The 20713-nt window shown below is 48.1% G+C and overlaps 2 protein-coding genes across 5 annotated transcripts in view; both read left to right on the top strand.

The window, feature by feature from the left end:
- The window catches only part of PAQR7 (progestin and adipoQ receptor family member 7), a 44306-nt gene that overhangs the window by 445 nt on the left and 23148 nt on the right, over window positions 1-20713 (top strand). Inside the window, exons 1-2 of one of the 2 annotated variants that reach the window (XM_084958549.1) lie at window positions 15317-15449; window positions 20354-20526. The gene's annotated coding sequence lies outside the window, so the exon portion shown is untranslated. Of the gene's footprint in view, window positions 1-15316; window positions 15450-20353; window positions 20527-20713 lie in introns of those variants that run through there. The other variant, XM_084958550.1, reaches the window with a different exon arrangement.
- STMN1 (stathmin 1) lies at window positions 121-5757 on the top strand. 3 transcript variants are annotated; one of them, XM_005665112.4, is made up of 5 exons: window positions 121-151; window positions 1786-1858; window positions 2343-2515; window positions 4612-4803; window positions 5232-5757. In XM_005665112.4, exons 2-5 carry the CDS (start codon window positions 1846-1848, stop codon window positions 5301-5303), a joined length of 450 nt encoding a protein of 149 aa, XP_005665169.1. In that variant the 5' UTR covers window positions 121-151; window positions 1786-1845; the 3' UTR covers window positions 5304-5757.

The raw sequence follows: 20713 nt of genomic DNA, 5'->3' as shown, positions 1-20713 counted from the left end.
CCAAGGGCTGTGGGGGGAGGGGCCGGCACGTGCTGCCGCTTTCAGCCAATGCTGATCCCTGCGAGGAGGTCACGTGCCGCTGCTTGGCGCTTTTGTGCGCGCCCGGGTCTGTTGGTGCTCAGAGTGTGGCCAGGCGGCTCGGACCGAGCAGGTGGGTGCAGGGCTCTAGCAGGAGGCGGTGGCGGGCTGCGGGCTGCGAGAGGGTGGCGGCCGGCGGGAGGGGCCGGGCCTTGGCAGCGGCCCCCTGCTGGAGGGCGGCGGGCGGGGCCGTGAGCCCCGGAGGGTCTGGCGGGCGGGGGTCGTAGCGCTTTGTGTGTGGCTCGGGCGGAGCCTCGGCTTTGTCCCCGCTCCCTGGGGGCGCGGCTGTCGTGGGGAAGGGGCGCGGCCAGCTGAACGAGCCCCTAGCGTTAGCCCCAGGGTACCATCTAGAAGACAATAGGGGGCGTAGGCTCTCGCCTTGCAGGTGCAGCCCCGCTGGGGTCCCCATTGTCTGAAGGGGGCGGGGCGGCGCCCCCAGGGAGCAGCGGCCTTAGGGCCAGACTCTGGGCGACCAGGGCCGCGCCCTCGCCGACTGACTGTGGGGCTGTTCCAAGAGGGTGACACCCCACGAGAGCTCTCCAGTTCTCGCGGCGGGGGGCGCAGACAGCTTGGGTGGCGGCAGGTTGGTTGGAAGCAAAGGAAAGAGGCGGCGAGCCGACGGCAGGACTACCCCACTGCCTTTTCCCGGGGACTGCTCCACCCGCCGAGCTGCACCCGGGATGGGGGCCACCTCAAGGTGTTTTTGGCGGGAGTAGGGAAGGGGGGCGTCTGCGCAGGGCGAGCCCGGGAAGGGCGGAGTTACCCGGATAGGACCGTTAGCCCCGCCCATCCCTCCCCTTCCCACGCGCGCGGGCTCGGGTGTTGTGAGTTCGGGGAGATTCGAAAAGGCGCGGGGAGGAAGGGGGCGGGGCCAGGGGCTGGTGTGCAGGGCGTGCTTTGATTGGCCGGGGGCGGCTGGCCGCTTTTCCTCTCCTGGACCAGGGCCACGCCCATCCTGGGGTTGATGTTGAGTCTAATGCTCCGCCGGGGTTAGATCGTTTCGCTGCTTCGGATTTTAAATTCCAGCTGCTGAGAACCTGTATTCCTACGTTTTTGGTACTAGCTTGGGGTTTACAAGATTCATGACCTAAAAAAAAATGAAGGGATGTAGAATTTTTCATGAGAAAATTCTACACAAACCATCAAATATTGTAATCTAAAACCTTGAGGTTCATAAAATTAGTGTTACCCGCTGTAGGACGAGGAGCTTAAACCGCAGGAACAATAGGCGTTCGACATTATTGGTTAATATTAGCTTGGGCGTTTTGTTTTACACCATGGCAGACACAGACAAAGCAGGGGTGGGTGTTCCATTTGCACAATGAGTTGTAGGCAGTGTTAAGATGGCTCCGGTCTCACTGTTGAGTTGAATCTGGAATATCTTCTCGCCAGGGAGGAAAGTTTAGAGTTTATTAGGGGAAGAAAAATCTTGTGATTTAAACCTTGTCTAGTTTTAAGAATCGAAGTGTGTTTTGTACAGGCAAGCTCAGTTAACTTGATCTTCTGCAACCAGCATTCTATTCAATTCAGGTTTCCCAGTGTTTGAGTATTTTATAGATAAAATTTTCTGGCTAATGATGTCTTATTTAATTTCACAGTAGTAATTTTTCTGGCCTTAATTTGTATGGATATGATTTGAAGTCCCTTTGAATTCATGACATAGAAATGCAAAAAATTTGATTGCGTGCTTTTGAAAATCATTTTCAGGGTTTTCCTTGCCAGTGGATTGTGTAGAATACACTGCCAGTCTCTTGTCTTCTATTCACCATGGCTTCTTCTGGTAGGTAATCTATTTGAAAAAGCTGAATTTGCCACGGGCTTCTAATTTGAGAATAGGAGATGGCTCAGGTCTTATGCCTTTAATTTGGCACTAGTGTTGTGGTCTTACTAAGAAATCTGTTTTATAAAGAAGAAAAAATTATTGTCACTTGAATGTACTGACAGCTCATAATTAATTGTTTCATTATTAGATGATTTGACTTGGCCTAAAGCATAATGTGGAGTTCTGCACAACTTTTTTTTGTTTGAGAAAATGATTGTCAAATACTGATGTCTCAGAATGGTGTTTATTAGCCCAAAAATGTTGAGCTTTGTTTTTCTGGGAGGTGTTTAGATAATTTCTTCCAATAAACACAGCTGCTTCATCAGCCCTAATTCTGTTCAGTAAATTGATTTGGTTTTTAGAAAATAGAACAGCCTATTAGAACAGGAAAACTATTTTTCTGAGTGTGTTATAAATATGATATAAAAATCATAAAATCCAGATATCCAGGTGAAGGAGCTGGAGAAGCGTGCCTCAGGCCAGGCTTTTGAGCTGATTCTCAGCCCTCGATCAAAAGAATCCGTCCCAGAATTCCCCCTTTCCCCTCCAAAGAAGAAGGATCTTTCCCTGGAGGAAATTCAGAAGAAATTAGAAGCTGCAGAAGAAAGACGCAAGGTAAACATCAGTTCACAGAAAGCAGGGTATTTTTTTAATGTAATGTGGCAAATCTGTTTTATTTCCATAACAAGAGGAAAACAGAATTGTGGCTAGATATGCCAGTGGGAGGAATAAATACCAGTTATCATTTACTGGGCTCCTGTTACACGTACCCTCTCCTGTACTCTCATTGTCCTCCTTTTCTGCAGTGACGCTGGAGAGTAGGTGTGCTCTGAAAGACCAGATTAGAAAATGGTCTTGGGAATGTAAGTCATTTTCCCAAGTCATATAGCTAGTGAGTGTCGGAGCCAGAATTCACACCCAGGTCTGTCTGAAACCAAAGTTCATGCTTCTCATGCTTTCTCTTTGAAAAATAGATTTGTTGGTGGAAGATTCTTTTTTTCTTTTTGTCTCTATGTTTTGGGGTTTTGATATGTTTTTTGGGTTCGTGTGTGTGTGTGGTTTTTTATTTTGTTTTGTCTTTTGAGACCTGGACAATAAAAACATTTTAAATTGCTAGTAATGTGATTGTGTTGCTCAGCTGGCTCACTGATATCGTGACAGCTCTTTTCCTTTTTTTTTTTTTTTTAGGGCCGAACTCGTGGCATATGGAATTTCCCACGCTAGGGGTTGAATTGGAGCTACAGCTGCCAGCCTACGCCACAGCCACAGCAATGTGGGATCTGAGCCGTGTCTGCGACCTATACCACAGCTCACAGCCGGATCCTTAACTCCCTGAGCGAGGCCAGGCATTGAACCCGCATCCTCATGGATGCTAGTCGGGTTCGTTACCCGCTAAGCACAATGGGAACTGCTAGCTCTTCTCTTTTCTAAGCACCTCTGTTATAAAGTAGCCATCTAAACACTGATCGGAAAAGTCAGCAAACGTTAATGTGCTTGTTATAGAAAAATTGAGAACCACAGAAGTTTATAAATAGGAAATTAAAAGTATTCATTATCCTCCTTCACAGAAATAACTGTTGTTAACCTTTTGGTGTATTTCCCTCTATTTAGTGTTATTCTATTCATTAAGAACTTTACATAAATTTTCATTTAGTCCCCCCTTCCAATAACCCTGATTGAAGTAAGTGGTTTAATTTTTAAATTAGTGGGATGAAGGAGTAGTAACCTGCCTGCTACCAACACAGCTAGTGCTTTGAAGTCTGGTACATTTAAACCACACACACACATTTGGGTCCCTTTTTAAGCTGCTGTAGCACGTACTGTGCATCTTTCAGTGCCACATGTTTTATGTATGTGCACTGACCCACTGTCAGCACTGAATTACTTCCCCAGGAAGAGGCTGTTTGGAGTGGTGCTTCATCTCCTACCTGCTCTGCTGTTTAGTGTGAGTTGGTGGAGTTTGATGATGAAATTCACATAGTTTGAGTTCATGGAAGAGATGCAGCCGAAGGCTGGACAGATACTTTTTAAGGAATTAACCCTGACCCTGTAGTCATTAGCCTGTGCTTTACATAGTAACTGGCTAAATATAGTGAAACTCTTATCACGACTGGGGTTTTGCAGAAAAGAATTAACAGAACCAGTGGCAGATGCTCCAAGGTTTTCCGGCAAGTTGATGCATCCAAACACATAGGAATCTGTTTGGTAACAAGCAATTCTGAGTGTTTTGAAGGAGGTGCCGTGGTAACAGAACTCCAGTGGTCTGGAAGTTAACGCAGCTTCCACAGAGAACAGTTAACAAGCTTTTCCTTGAAATAAAACTTCTGGTTTAAATAGTAATCTGGAGGCTTAGTCTGAAATTTCTGTCATTTCCATGTATTTTCTTTTTATTGGTATGGTTATATTTTTTATAATGAACTCATACTCTTTAGGGTAGCCTTTGAAGTTAAAAAACCAGACTTTCTTACAGTAAAATGCCATTCCTAAATGCGTATCACTCTGGTTATCTTGATACCATTACGCAGTAAATCTTTCAAAGATTTCCTTAAGGAGTAATTGGGCAAGACTCTGAAGAAACATGGGCAGCTGGAGTTAAATACAAATACTAGAAAAAGAATGTAATTTTCACAGTATTTTGCTAATTTCTTTTGTGATTGTAACTGATACTAAAGAAGGTTTCAGAGACTCTAGCCTATTAAACTTTTTTCCAGTCCCATGAAGCTGAGGTCTTGAAGCAGCTTGCTGAGAAACGGGAGCACGAGAAGGAGGTGCTTCAGAAAGCAATCGAGGAGAACAACAATTTCAGTAAAATGGCGGAGGAGAAGCTGACCCACAAAATGGAAGCCAACAAAGAGAACCGAGAGGCGCAGATGGCCGCCAAGCTGGAACGTTTGCGGGAGAAGGTTGGTGTCTCTTCGTGGCTTTGAGGGGGTTAAGCGCTTGGAGTTCAATGCACCGCTGAAGTGGCTTGAACTCTTGACCTTGATCACACGCTTGGTGTCTTTGTCATCGATTTGGGGGCCTAACATGTTAAATCAGAGGCATCTTATTTTAAATTAAGGTGGAATATTCGGTAATTTCCAACACAACTGAACATTCTTTGAAAGAACAATAGCAAGCTCAGTCATTAAGTCCCATGAGTGACCCAGGAAGTTCAAAGATGATGTCTTAGAACTCTAATTATGTGATTCCCATGGTGTATAATTATATAATACTAGCATATTATTATGTGTATTGTATAACATATTTACTGATGCCGAGTTGAGCCTGTTGCGGGTGGGACTTGGCAGGCTTTTTTACTTGACTGATGATACATACTGTTTCTTTACAGGACAAGCACATTGAAGAAGTGCGGAAGAACAAAGAATCCAAAGACCCTGCTGATGAGACTGAAGCTGACTAATTTGTTCTGAGAACTGACTTTCTCCCCCTCCCCTTCCTAAATATCCAAAGACTGTACTGGCCAGTGTCATTTTACTTTTGCCCTCCTGACAAATATTCTAGAAGCTGAGTAGGACTGTATAGGTAGATCCAGACTGTATGATGTTGTTTTAGGGGCTAAAGGGGAGAAACTGAAAGTGTTTTACTCTTTTTCTAAAGTGTTGAAGTCTTTCTAATGTAGCTATTTTTCTTGTTGCATCTTTTCTACTTCAGTACACTTGGTGTACTGGGTTAATGGCTAGTACTGTATTGGCTCTGTGAAAACATGTTTGTGAAAAGAGTATGTAGTGGCTTCTTTCAAATTGTTAGATGCTGAATATCTGTTCACTTTTAAATCCCAATTCTGTCCCAATCTTACCAGATGCTACTGTACTTGAATGGTTAATAAAACTGCACAGTGCTGTTGGTGGCAGTGACTTCTTTCTCTCTGAGTAATAACCTGTCAAGTGAAAAAGACCCTCCTAGTTTATATTTATTCCAGATGGGGCCTTTAGGCTGGTGGAAATACCCAGCACACACATCACTGCGAGTTCTCTGCGTTCTCTGCCCTGGAGTTTCTCGCTCCAGAGTTGTTTGCATTGTCTTCTGCCACAATCGTCACTTTGTTGTGATGCCTCGGCCCAGATCAGCTGTTAGGATAGTCTTTGAGATGTTTATTTGCACACAAGCATTTTTTGTTTTAGTGTCCCCATTAAAAAGACAGGCTAAATGTGCAAGTGTTTATAGAGAACAGTTTAGAGAAAACTTAAGATCCTAGTTAGGGATAATTGATGGTTTATTTGCTTCATGTTCCAGCTGGGGGTTGGGGGCATCCTAATTCTTTCTTGCCTTAGGAGCCATGACTTGAGAATCAAAAGATTAATAGAACTTTCTGTGCCACTGTAGCAACTCCTATGAACTGAGAAAGGGAACCTTATGTTCTAGAACAGCAGTGACTTGAGTGGTTAAGTTTGGCTGTTGCTGCTTCTCGTATCCAGAGGCTACAGTAGTCACAGTTGTCACAGGATTGCCTCTCAATTCTGGGAAAGCTCTTGGAGGCTTTCCTAGGCTATTTGGGAAATAGCCTTAATTGCGTATGATTGTTTGCTTCTCAGCTATCTGTGGAAAGATCTTAGAAGCCACACACCTACAGTGAGTTTGCAGGATGACGGCTGACACTGCACTGTTGTCATCTTCAGTGCTGCCATGCTCATGCCGCAGTAGCTCTTGATTTGGGTTTTACAAAAATTATAAGGATAATAATAGCCTATCAACTTCCTCCTATGTTGCTAGGATTAAAGGAATGTGTGTATATATAAAGAGCACACTGGAACTGTCTTTAGTGTATATTTAGCTGTATATGATGTCAGTTATTTTCAACCAGAGGCTAGTGAGTGAGCTAAGTTTATACTCGAGTTGGAAATGACTGCAGCTTCTGTGAGCCTTGAATTGACTTAAAAATTTACAAGGTGATTAGTTAATTGTAGGGGTTCTGAAAAAATGCTGAATTTAAAGAGTTGTGGCCACGCAGGGCAAACAGGAACAAGATCAAGTGTAGTTGAGTGTCATGATGGCAGTATCTAAACAAAGAGGCCAAGGTGAGTCCTGTGTGCAGCTGCTCAGCACTGTTCCCGCTCAGCCCATGGTGTTTAGTAGGTGTCAGAGGTCTATGTGAGTGAGATGCTGCCTATGGGAACCTTTAAAGCCAGGCTATAAAGATGACTGAAGATAGAAATTTGGAGTAATGATACCAGGTGTCTTACAGATGGCAGTGAGTGTGTTCATTTGGGACAAGTAGGGGAGGGAACAGCTCAACAAAAAACAAGAAGAGGGTCAAGATGGGGCTGAGGGATCCCCAGTTACAGCCAACCCCACAGCACCCCTGACTTCATATCAAAAAGTGGTCCCGAGCTCCCACCTCCAGACAGTGACTGTCACAGGGAACTGAAGGGGTTGCATTTTAGCCACAAAGTCAGAAGCCCTGGCTTTTCTATTTCACCTCCGACCTTTGGAGAGGTGCTAGTCCTGGGCCTCAGTTTCCTCCAGTATCAAATGAGAGGGTTGAGCTCAGTGAAGTGATTTCCACTCAAATTCTTTGCCTGTAACTTTGAGGAAAGGAGGGCTGGTGGGTATCCAGGAGCTTCTGGGGAGGTCTGTGTGCTTTCCTGGGCCTGCGTATTCTTATCCCGTCCTCCGTGTGAGCCAGGCTGGCCGTTCCTGACAACACTTCTGTTCCGGGTTAGTCTCGAAAGGCCAGTCATCAGACTGCAGCCTGGGGGCTCTCACCACAGAGCACATGACATTCCCTGGGCTTGAGTGGAAAACGAGGTGGCTTTTGTACTTGCACATAGTGATTGATGGGCCTCGGCGCAAATGTGAGATTTGGGGGATGTGAGAAGGCCCTTAAATCCACATTTAACAAGCAACTAGAATGTGCCCTGCACTGAGCTATGTGCTAGTGATGGGAAGATGAAATGGGGTCCCAGCGCATCCTGTAAGTATGCATGAAGGGGCAGGAGGGTTGTGGACCACTTTGCTGAAAATGCAGGCTGGACCACACGCCAGTACTGGCCAAGTGTGTTTGGTGGTTTGGTGGAGAACATTACTCAGGCTCGGGTGGTCTGGGGAGCCTGACAGAGGAGGGAAGACTTGAGCCCGTCCTTTGAGGAGTCAGATATGGACCCAAGCACGCACTTGATGAGGACATGCCGTGGTTACTGGCTCATGGCAGGCTCTGGTAAAGGTCCCCTCTCCATCTCCTTTGTCCTAAGCAGTGGGGCTTTAGAACACAGGACAAAGGCTTGAGGGAGAGAAAATGGAGGCAGGATGAATTGGAGAGAGAGAAGGTGATGGAGACCACAGTGGAAGGCCACCAGAGCCGTATGGGACAAGGGGGTGAGCATCCGAGCTGGAGGGGGCCACTGGGCTCTGGAGACACTGCGCCAAGGGACTGCGAAACTCACTGCTGACCGTGGGAAATGGGAGGAGAAAGAAACCGCTGCGCAGTGGATGGGAAATGGTGGCTCGGGTCATAAGCTGCTGAGGGTGGAGCAGTAACTTTCAGGCATCGTTATCCCTTCCAGTCCAACCTGTGAGGTAGGTGCGCTGCCGTCACCATGGCACAGAGAAGCAGACGAGTCTCGGAAGGTGAAGTAACTTCCCCAAGCTCCCAAGCTGGTTGGGGTCTAACTTGGGCACTCTGGCTCTAGGCCCTGCACAGGGAGGGCACTCTGGCAGCTCGGCATCCCTCTCTTGTCCTGACCAATCCCCTCTGCCCCAGATTCAGCCAGTGCTGCCACTCTCAAAAAGGCAATTAGTGGAGTTCCCGTCGTGGCACAGTGGTTAATGAATCCGACTAGGAACCGTGGGGTTGCGGGTTCCATCCCCAGCCTTGCTCAGTGAGTTAAGGATCCAGCATTGCCGTGAACTGTGGTGTAGGTTGCAGACGTGGCTCGGATCCCGAGTTGCTGTGGCTCTGGTGTAGACTGGTGGCTACAGCTCCGATTGGACCCCTAGCCTGGGAATTTCCATATGCTGTGAGAGCGGCCCAAAGAAATGGCAAAAAGGAAAAAAAAAAAAAAAAAAAAAGCAATTAGTGACCATCTCCTGGTATTCTGGGGAAGAGAGGTTTCATACCACCCCCCCACCAGCCCTTTATAAAGCTGTTCTGTCCTACTGTGTGTATTGTTCTCCCAGTGGAGAGTTCTGATTTCCAGAGATGCTTTAACACCCTGGGTAACTTTGTCCTCCCAGATAATCACTTGGCTACCTGACTGGTTTCTGAATCACTCTTAAATGTGATTGGTTTGGGAACTGCAAGAAGATAAGGCCAGGTTGCATTGGAGGAGCTTTCCTCTTTGGACGGGAGGCTGCATTAGGTGCCCTGGAGATTCCCTTCCAAGTTCAAGACGGCTGTTGCGGTTAGATTACAGAACCCTGAGAGCAGGGACCATGTCTTGGCCATGGAGGACTCCTTCACTGAGCTGAACTTCAAGGCCCCAGAAATGGTGCTGGCCCTTCAGTCTCTTGCCCTCTGCCTCCTCCACCTTTGACCAGATCAAACAGAAGGTCCACAGAGTCCCCGTGGCTGAGGCCTCTGCCAGTGGAAGCTGGTATTCTGTACTTAAGCAGCACAAGGAAGGTTATCAGACTTACTTTATACAGGTACCCAGATTTGTAAAAGTTGTAGAGTTTGATGAACTATAAAATGCAGCAGCCTCACCAGAGGGGCTCTCCCGGTGCGGTCAAGAGAAGTACCCTCCTGGAGTTCCTGTCATGGCTCAGCAGTTAACATCCATGAGGATGCAGGTTTGATCCCTGGCCTCACTCAGTGGGTTAAGGATCCAGCATTGCTGTGAGCCGTGGTGTAGTGTAGGCAGCAGACTGGGCTCAGATCCCGCATTGCTGTGGGTTTGGCATAGGCCGGCGGCTACAGCTCTGATTCAACCCCTAGCCAGGAAAACCTCCAGATACCATAGATGTGGCCCTAAAAAGACAGAAGCCCCCCCCCCCAAAAAAAGGCAGTACCTTCCCTATCTTTGGGCACCAGATCCTACTAGGGACAAACAAGCAGGATGAGAAATGGATCCAAAGGGAGAAGAAACATAGGCAGGAGACTAGCCAGAGGCCCGTGGCCCTCACTGCAGAATGGTGGGTGCGAGGATGGGCTGAGCCTCTGCGGAGCAGCTGCCCCTGAGCCCAGGCTTCCAACCTGTGGCCTCCCACTCCCCTTTTTGGTGAGAAGCTCCAGTATCACTGGGGTTGGGGAAGGCCTGCGGAGTTCTCTGCTAAGCCTAGGCTCCCTCTTAGGTGTTTTCATAGCTCTCTGTACTTCATGGCAGCAGCTAATAATTATTGTCATGATCTCAGTGGGTCCCCAGAACAGCCCTATGACATGATATCAGGCAAGAAATGAGGTAACTGAGACAGATTAGGTTATTTGCCCAAAGTGATGTAACTGGCCAGAGGTGGAATTAGGAATCAATTCCAAACTTTTAACCTCCTCGCTGTACTGCAGCCCATGTGTCACAAGTGAATTCATTATCAGTTATTCACATATGTCTCCCTAGTTAGAAGGAAGGGTCCCCCAGAGCTGTGCCTGTCACATTCATCACTGGATTTCCAGCACCGAGCCTGGCATATGGTAGGAGGTTAATATGGGTCAAATCAAAGCATTATGGGTGGGTGGTGACTCCTCTGGGCACCTGCTTTGTTCTTGCCCTAGGTGGACCCCATGGAGAGTCAGCCCAGTTTTCTAGCAGCAAAGGCTGGCTCTGTCCTGGCGTTGCAGGCTGGCGTTGGAGGCGCCCAATCCTTAACAGCATACTCCTAGATCCAGAAGCACCAACTAGGGGGCCTGCAACCTGAGTCGCTCTGCAGGCATGCTGTCTTCAGGCCGTGCTCTGCTTTAAATTTTTACATTCGTTGATAATTCCACTGGAAAATATGATTTCAGGCTTATCTTGAAAAACCAGATCTGGCAACCCTGGGTTCAGAGTCCACACCCAGTCATAATCAGCAGACTCTGGGCAGATGCTGCCCCCTTGTGGTGGGATGTGTGCCCTACAGCTCTCCTTCCTCTGGCCCACCCACTTTGGTCCTTAAATACCAGCTTGGAGTTAACAGTCCCTGACAGAAGACCTTCACGTCCCTAGTCAGTCAAATTTTTGTTTAGGTTGAAAGTTCAATAAGTACAAAGGATATAGAAAAGAGACCCTCCCTCCTCCGATGGCCCCCAACTCCCCTCTCTGAGGGTCCCTGTGTCTCCTTCCACAGGCATGCTGCCCTACTATGATCACAGTCCCCAGACACTTGCAGGCATCTCTTGCCGGTGGGACACCAGCTGAGTATCATAGGCACGTGGCACTTTTTCAAAATACAGAGAGTCAGGACCTTTGTCAGACCCTTGAGGTAGAATTTCTAAAATTGGAGTCCAGGTGTCTAGATTTTTCAAAAACCCACAGTGTTTTCTGTTCCTCAGCCAAGCAGAGACCTCTGTACTCAGAGGCAACATCCCAAACACAGGCCCCATTCTCCAGGCCCCCACAGTCTGGGGGAGGTAGGCCTGGAGCCCCAAACATCGAGGCTGCTGCTCAGAGTTGTGCAGCAGCCAGCACCCAGCCCAGGCCTAAAATTTGGCCAGACCCTCAAACCCAGGCCCACCCCACTGCAGAGAAGTAAGCGCCATTTTAAAATTTTCCATGTCAACCATTCAATATGAAGACAAGGAGACCTGTGTTGTGTTAGGGGCACAGATGGGGGCTCATCTGGTCCACTCCAGACCCAAGATGACTTCCTGTAGGAGGTGATGCTTGGGCCAAGTTTAGCACAGGGATTAGAAGCAAAGAAGACACAACTGTACCCTGTACTTCTCTCTCTCAAGTTCACTCCACTCCATCCCCCATCTCACACTCCCTGTGCTTATCAGGGGCCACCAATGGGGACACTTTTTAATTTTTTTATTACTTAATGAATTTTACTACATTTGTAAGGGGGACACTTTTTAATAATGCACAGCAACAAGGCCCTGGGAGACAGACTAGGGTGGAAGGAATGGTCCATGCATAATTCAGATCAGGGTGCCTGGCTTGGGGCTGCTTGGGAGGCATGGGGGCCTCTCCGGAGACCTTCCACAAAGCCAGAGTCCACCTCTCAGCAACCCGAATCAATACCATGAAAGAGCAGTCCTGGGACCACTGCCAGTCCACAAAATGTGACTGGTATGCAATGAGATAAGTCTGGAAATTGAAAGTAAGCATTTAGAAACTTTCGTAACAATCCTACAAGGTCTGTTGAAGACTATTAAAGTTGAGGATAGTTTTCGGCATCTTTTTTTTTTTTCCATTTTATTTCCTAAAAACATCATTATAATATACATAACACAAAATATACCATATTAACCATTTTTAAGTGTACAATTCAGTGGCATTAAGTACATTTACAATGTTGTATAACCATGACCCCTATCTAGTGTACTTAGTTAATTTTACAAAAGTCTAATTCTTAGCAGATTAAAAAACATTGTTTTTAGTCTAAGAAGCAGTGACCTAAATCTTGACCTATAGGCTCCCCAAAGTCTTGATGTTTTGGGGGAAATAGGCACCTGATTACAGGGCTTGATTCATTGTTTAGTTTCATTTCCCGAAACTGTTGAGTAGAAATTTGCCTCAGAGAGCAGGGCTGCTGAGGCCCAGGTTCTCTGGGCTAGAGGTGTGGGGGATGGTAGGGAGGCAGGGGGGCATCGCGCTGCCTTGGGCTGGGGCAGGAGGCGGGGGTCTCTATGGACAGGGCTGCCCTGTGCTCCTGGGGCCAGGAGGCCGGTGGAGAGGCCGCAGGGGTGTCTGGCAGGCTTTCCTCCTGACTCAGCTGGGGGAGGCTCTTGCTCAGAATTCCAGGAATGTCAGCTCCAGTTGGGAGGGTCCTCTGTGACCAGTGTCTTCCATCCTTGTTTAGAGGAAGAGCTTGAGGCCAGAGAGAGGATGGCCCAAGGTTACAGCCACTTAGTGTGGATCCTTTATCCAGGCCTTTCAATTCCCCGGCAGAAGTGGGGCAGAGTGTTTTTGGAGTCCCACAGAATGGGGTTCAAGTTCTAGCACTCTTCGCTCTTCAAGGGGCCTTGGGCATCTGTACCCTCACCTGTGAAATGGGGATAATCCCTCTCAGGCTGGATGAGTATTGAGTCTGTGCTGGGTTTAGTGAAGTGCCTAGCACAGGGCCTGGGCAGGACAATCAGCCCCCTGCCTCTCCCAGCTCTTCCTGCCCAGAGAGCCTCATCTCAGTCTGTTTGCCCTCCCTGTGGCTGAGGGGACAGAGGCGAGCAGACCCTCTCCCTCTGGACTGCAGAGACCAGGAAGCTCAGAATCCACTGGTCATCCCTTCACTCTTCTGCCAACTCTCTGGGCATCTTAGAGACATTTCTATCCTTTCTGGGGCTCATGATGTTTGTAAAATGAGGGAGTTGAACCAGAAGAACTTGAATCGACTTTGGGCAGCATGTGCTAAAGTTCAGATGCTTTACATTTCTGTATCTTCTGTGGGAGCGTCAAACTCCCAGCAGGTCAGACTGGGCTGCCCCTGGGTTACCAGCCACCTGTCTCTGTCAGTCGTTGCCTCTTTGCACTTTCTCCTTCCTTCCTGTCTCTCTTTCCTCCTCCTGTTACGGCTAAGATCTTTTGAGCACTTGCTATTTGTCCCTATACCATATAAGCATTTAACATATTCATTCTTATTGAATCCTTAAAACATTCTTGTAAATTAAGTATTCTTACTCTGTTTCCACTCGAGGAAACAGGTTCCGAGAGGTTACCGGCACCGACCTCATGGCTGCTTAGTGGCTGAGCCAGCAGAGGGCGCTCTCAACATCATTCCCAAGATGGTCAGGTCATTTTCTGGCTCAATATGGTACCTGTCTGAACTCACCTCCTCCCTCCTGTCTCTCCCAAATGGGCTCTCACGACCAGCCAGAGACCCTCCGCTGGCAGGATCACTTGGGGAGTCAGGGAGGAGGGTTTGGATGTTGGTGGAAAGATGATCGCCAGTTGGTTCCAGTTTCTGACTTGTATCTCGAGTATCATGTCCCCTATCTCTAATCTCCTTCCTCTTCTTTATCTTTACATGTCCAAGGGCTGGAAGGACCCCCAAGGGGACACCCAAAACCAGTCCCTTCGTTCATTCATTTATTCACTGAACAAATACTGAATCTTCCTACATACCAGACACAGCGTTAGGCCCTGGGGATATGACTCTGCATGAAGTAGATATGGATGAAAAGCGTTGCCTGCCGTGTCAGTAAACAAAGGATGCTGCAGCCATCACGTCCCTGCAGCTGCCTCCTATGGTGAAGCCTAAGGGAACTCAGGATGGGAAAGAACGGGATACTGGCCCTAGATAGCTAAGGCCTATCAAAGGGATGATTTTCAGACTCTTGCATCTTCCCATACATAAAGAAATTCATTAACCTGAGATACCTAGTGTTGATTAATTAACATTAACCTTTGAGGTTCTGACTACCTGGTTTTTGTTACAAAACTCCTATATATTCTGGCTCCTCCCTCACTCTTGGGAGCTGTCCCTCTGAGCTATTTGAAAGGCTGCCTCCCAGGCTTGAAGTCCTTAGAGACTCTGTCGGATAAAACATAATTCTTGGGAGTTCCAAATCTGACTAGTATCCCTGAGGACGCAGGTTTGATTCCTGGCCTCGCTCAGTGGGTTAAGGATCCAACATGGCTGTGAGCTGTGGTGTAGGTCAGGTGGTGCAGACACGGCTCGGATCTGGTGTTGCTGTGGCTGTGGGGTAGGCCAGCGGCTACAGCTCTGATTTGACCCTAGCCTGGGAACCTCATATGCCATGGGTGTGGTCCTAAAAAGAGAACCAACTCCCCCCCCAAAAAAATCATAACTCTCCACTTTTTGGTTGTGCTTTTTTTTTTTTTTTTTTTCAGTCAATGCAGACAAGGTCTCTACCTTCATGAGCTTACATTCTGGTGGAGAAAGACAGCAGAGACGGTTATGAGGAGCGCGTGGAGAAAATGAAAGGGGTCATGTAATAGGCAGTGACTGTGACAAGGCGTGAGGGGTCTCCGCAGATACGTGAGGTGGGGGGAGGCAGTGCACTCCTGGCAGAGGAAACAGTGCAAAGGCCCAAAGGTAGGACCCAGCAGGTGTGAGGAAAGAGCACACACGGTCCTCGGGGCTGGATGGGTGAGCGGGGGCCTGGTGCGAGCAAGGTGGTCTGGGGTTGAGGGGAGGCCCAGCTGTGCCAGCCTGTGGGCCAGGACGGGGTTGCATTATATTCTGTGTGTGACATGAAGCCTCTAGGGCCTCTAGCGGGGAGTGGTGTGATGGGACTATGTTTGGGCAGGATCCTTCAGCCGCCGTAAGCAGGGATGTAACGGGAGCAGGGATGCAGGAGGGAAAGTTAAGGGTAGTTTGGACCAAGGTGAGGTCAATGGGACCAAGAGATAAGGTCTGATTCAGCATCGATGTCACCATGGAGCTAATAGAATGTTGACAGGCTGGATGTGGGCAGTGGGGTGAGGGATGACCCCCAGGTTTTTCACTTGGGCAGCTGAGTGGAGGCGTCATCTACTCCAGGGAAGAAGTCTGAAGGAGTTCCCATCAGGGCTCAGTGGTAAGAACCCGATGACTATCCATGAAGATGCATTCGATCCCTGGCCTCGCTCAGTGGGTCGGGGATCCTGTGTTGCCCGGAGCTGTAGTGTAGGTTGCAGACACGGCTCAGATCTGGCGTTGCTGTGGCTGTGGTGTAGGCCGGCAGCTGAAGCTCCGACTCAGCCCCTAGCCTGGGAGCGTCCATAGGCTGTGGGTGTGGCCCTAAAAAAAGAAAAGAAAACAAAACAAAACAAAAAAAATGAAAGAAGGGAGGAAGAAGCAATGACTGCATTTTGCTATCATGGCAGACCTTCCCGGCCGCCCTCTCAGTATCCATTCTCTCCTTCCTTGTCACCGAAGCCTGACAGGCTTTGCTTTAAGAATGGATTTTTTGGGAGTTCCCGTCGTGGCGCACTGGTTAACGAATCCAACTAGGAACCATGAGGTTGTGGGTTCGGTCCCTGCCCTTGCTCAGTGGGTTAAGGATCCGGCGTTGCCATGAGCTGTGGTGTAGGTTGCAGACGCAGCTCGGATCCCACGTTGCTGTGGCTCTGGCGTAGGCCGGAGGCTACAGCTCCGATTTGACCCCTAGCCTGGGAACCTCCATATGCGGCGGGAGAGGCCCTAGAAATGGCAAAAAGACAAAAAAAAAAAAAAAAAAAAGAATGGATCTTTTGCCCTTTTCCCATCCTCCTCCTTCCTGCCTGGAATGGAGACACTCTGTGACCACGGGGTCACATGGTCAGATGGTCGAAGCAAGGGAGATTAATGGAGCCTGGGTCCTTGTACACCAATGAGCTGACACACCAGTCTTGGACCCCCTACCCCCAGGGTCTTGTTATGGGAAGAAAATTAATCCTCTTATTTGTTTAAATCACTATTCGTGGCTTTTCATTGTGCGCTGCTGAATATGGTTATAGCTAATGGAGTCATGCTGAGTTTGAGATTTGAGGGAGAAGCAAGAATTCAGTCATTCATTCAAGAAATGTTTACTGGGGAGTTCTCATCGTGGCTCAGTGGTTAATGAATCCAACTAGGAACCATGAGGTTGCGGGTTCGATCCCTGCCCTTGCTCAGTGAGTTAAGGATCTGACGTTGCCGTGAGCTGTGGTGTAGGTCGCAGACACAGCTCGGATCCCACGTTGCTGTGGCTCTGATGTAGGCCGGTGGCTACAGCTCCTATTCGACCCCTAGCCTGGGAACCTCCATATGCTGCAGAAATGGCCCTAGAAATGGCAAAAAAAAAAGAAAGAAAGAAATGTTTGCTGAGGACCTATTATGTGCCAGGCACTATTCCAGGTGCTGAGAATTCAACAGTGAATAAAAGAGGCAAAAATGCCTGCCCTCAAGGAGTTTATACTCTGGCGTAATCTGGAAGCCAGACTTGAGTTCTGGGCTGGGCATTCTCATGTCACCCAAAGGTGGTAAGATTTGAAGGACAGACAGGTGATGGGGCTGGCATGTGGCATTGGTCAATGAATTTCTCTAGTGTTTTCTATGAGCCAAACGCTGCATTCTCTATGAGCCCTCATTTTGCAGGAAGGTTAGGAAATCAGCCCCAGTCACACAGCTAAAAAGTAAGTGGCCGTGTCAGAATTTGAACCCGGGGTCTTCTGACTCCAGAAGCTCCACCGTAGTCACTGTCCCCTTGGGCAAACTCATGGCCTTCTTTCCCACGTCCCTTTCGGTCATTGCTTGACAAATCATTTCCTGATTTCTCCTTTCTTCTTGCTTTAGACAGGGATTGTGTCTCTTGCTCATCTGCCTGTTCTAGGCAACTAAAAAAAGCCCAGCACCCTTCATTCATTTTTCAAAAAAGTTTCTTTGCACTGAGTGCTAGGAAGGCAGGCCAAGTCACAGAACAACACACCCAGCCCAGGAGGGGACACACAAATAATAGTGTGATGGATGTTGGTATCAGAGGAGTCAGCAGAAGCCCAGGAAAGGGCAACCAAGTCAGATTGGAGTTGTGGGACCCGTCAGGGAGGGCTTCCTGGAGGAGTTTCCACTTGAGCTGAGTCCCACAGGAGAAACAGGAGTTGAGCAGGTAAGAGAAGCAGCAGTGGGTGTGGTGCATGGAGGGCTGAGAGAGGCAAGGTGGCCACATGTGGAGAGTGACTGGACTGTGGATAGAGGGGGAGTAGTGAGGCCTGGGGCTGGGAGGACACACAAGGCCTTGTCAGCTGGGACAGGGAGTTTGGACATGAATTGGAAGGTACTGGGGAGTCACTGATGGGGGGTGAGCAGGGTGGGTCCAGGTCAGATTGGTCTGGGCAGCCCTTAAGCCCTGTTGATGGAGCGAACACACGAAAGAAGGAGTGATAATTATGGGGTTCCGTGCAGGGAAGGGGGTGGTTAAATGAGATGACAGTGGAAGGACAGGGCAGGTAGGCAGGCACCCGGATGCTGGACAGCCACTTCTCTCACCAACTCCGCCATGGCTGCCCTGCCTGGCCCAGCACCGTCACGCGAGGGTATAACTCCCCCACGGCTGCCCCACCGCTGGAGTCGGGTTCTCCATCCCAGCGCTCTGCCCAATGTCAGCTGCATCAACATGCAAGAAGCCACTGCTACCTTGGTGCAAGCTCTTCACCCTCGATGGCTGTGGCAGGTGCAAAGCTGGCTTTTGAGGGAATGGATGCCCCCAGTGTCAGGGGGAATGTGGGACAGGACAGATACGTGAGCAATGAACTCAGAGCAAGAGCGACGTCCTGACCCTGAAGGGTGCCCTTGACCCAGGCCGACATGGGGAAGATCTCCCATCATGTCCTGTCTCACGGCCTCAGATGGCCCCAAGGAATACCCCGCTCCCTTCATCAAAGCTCCACCAAACTCTAAGACCAAGAGAGAGGATGACCCAGCCCTGCCCCCCACCAGCATCTGGGCCTGGCCGACTTGAGAGACAGCCTCATAGAGATACTGACAAAAGGAGGTTATAGCTTCACTACCGCAGCTGGGAGGGGGCTGGGGCTTCATATGGGAGGGGGAGGGACACTGTCCTATGTCACCCTGGACCTGGAGCCTGAGATGGCCCTGTGTCTTCCTCCTTCCCAGAGAAGGGCTGATCTTTTGGTGGTCAGGAGGTTGCCCTTGGCAACAAGAGGTCCAGATGCAGGAAACCCTCTGGTCCCATGCCCTTTTCCCCCTGCCATCCTCAACGTGCCAGGCAAGGCAAGAAGCCCTGCTTCATGCTTTTGTACAGCAGTCTTATCCAAGCGGAATATGCTCCAAGACCCCAGTGGATGCCTGAAACTGCAGATAGTGCCAAATCCTATCTCTACACATGATGGGTTTTTTTTTTTTTTATCATAGGTATACATGCATACCTATGACAAATGTTAACTTATAAGTTAGGCACAGTAAGAGATTAATGACAATAATAAAATAGAACAATTACAACAATATACTGTAAAAAATGTTATGTGAATGTGGTCTTTGTCTCTCTGTCTCTCTCAAAATATCTTATTGTAGGGCGTTCCCTGGTGGCTTAGCAGTTTAGGATTCCTCATTGTCACTGCTGTGACTTGGGTTCGATCCCTGGCCCCAGAATTTCCATATGCTGAGGGAGTGAAAAAAAAATCTTACTGTACAAATTCAATGCCTTTTCCATCTTTTTTTAAAATTTGTTTGTGTTCATCAGTTTTCTTTTGTTAGTTTTCTCTCTTTGCAACGAGGTGTTTAAGACAAAATTCATTTTTACAAATATTTAGAGAAATAAATTCTCAAAGAAGATCTAATGAATTGGTCACAATTTAACTTAACTTTGCTAATAAAAGTATCATATGCTATTAAAACCCTAAGAACCAGAGTTCCCATTGTGGCTCAGTGGTTAACAAATCCGATTAGGAACCATGAGGTTGCAGGTTCGATCCCTGCCCTTGCTCAGTGGGTTAACGATCCAGTGTTGCCATGAGCTGTGGTGTAGGTTGCAGATGTGGCTCGGATCCCGTGTTGCTGTGGCTCTGGCGTTAGACCCCTAGCCTGGAAACCTCCATATGCCGAGGGAGTGGCCCTAGAAAAGGCAAAAAGACAAAAACAAACAAAAAAACAAACCCTAAGAACCAACATATCTCTTTTTACTTTGGCTATTAGGAAGCTCAAATCTAAATTTAACACATTCTATCTGACATTTAAAATTTAATTTTACCCTCCACTTTGTTTCTGATCTTCATTTTTTAGTTTACTTATTCTGTGCTAAAGCATCTTTTTAAAATAGGAAGTCATCTCATACTCTTTTTGACTTTCCATCTTAACATGACCCTCATGTTAAGTGTCTCATAAATTTCTCGTAAGTCACTTGTAAATTTTGTAGTCTCAGGTGCGACAGCAAAACTAGCATGAGTGTCTTTAGCTCCTTACAATTTCATGGATAGAGGATTTGATCAACCTCTCTCCTTACTTAGTCCATAACTTTCACCCTTTCATTTAAAGGAAGCCCTTTACGCTTTTCTTTGGCATATCTGAATTGCCAGCATCACTGCTCTCGAGCTTTGGGACCATTATTAAGTAAAATAAGTGTCCCTTGAACTCAAGCACTGTTACTGAGTGAGTAATGGGCAGGATATGCTGGACAAAGGGATGATTCTCGGCCTGAGAAGGACGAAGTGGGATTTCATCACGTGACTCAGAACAGTGCACAGGTGAAACTTGTGAATGGTTTATTTTTGTCAATTTCTGTTTTATATTTTCCAATCACGGTTGTCATGGGTAACTGAAACCCAGGAAAGGGAAACTGCGAATAACGGGGAACTATTGTACTTACTGTTCCCCTGATAATCACTCAAATGTTGCCTTATCCACAGCAAGGCCTTCCCTGGTCACCCTCCCTAAAACAGCCACCTCCCTGCCCCCATGTCACACCCTTTTCCTTACCCTGCCTCATTGTATTCACAGCCTCGATATATATTCTCTTTCTCCCATTAGGAGACCCGTGTCCTAGGTGACTAGGTGACTCAGGTCTGTAGTGTCCTGAGTCTGTCCTGTCCTGGCCCTAACACCTGGAAAAGGGCCCAGCACACACTAAGTGAAGTGCTCCATGAATCCTTGTTGAAGGAAGACAGTTGGACCACTGATGAAGTCTGTGTGGCCCAAAACAGGTGTGTGTCCCTCCACCCCCCTTGCCATGACCTTTATCTGTGTCCAGCTCTGAGGCACCGCATCTCCTACCAGCTGTCAGAGGGAGAGTGGAAATTTCCATTTGAAGCTGGAACGTTAGCCATGTTCCTTTAGCTGGGCTGGAGGGGCTACAAGGAAATTTTCATGAACCGCGTCTGGCAGCCTGAT

The sequence above is a fragment of the Sus scrofa genome, chromosome 6, assembly GCF_054392235.1.
Source record: "Sus scrofa isolate SSC_HxYL_T2T_F1_AM1 chromosome 6, Sscrofa_HxYL_maternal_Yorkshire_Landrace_v2.0, whole genome shotgun sequence".
NCBI lineage: Eukaryota > Metazoa > Chordata > Mammalia > Artiodactyla > Suidae > Sus > Sus scrofa.
This window is presented reverse-complemented; position numbering and strand designations above follow the sequence as displayed.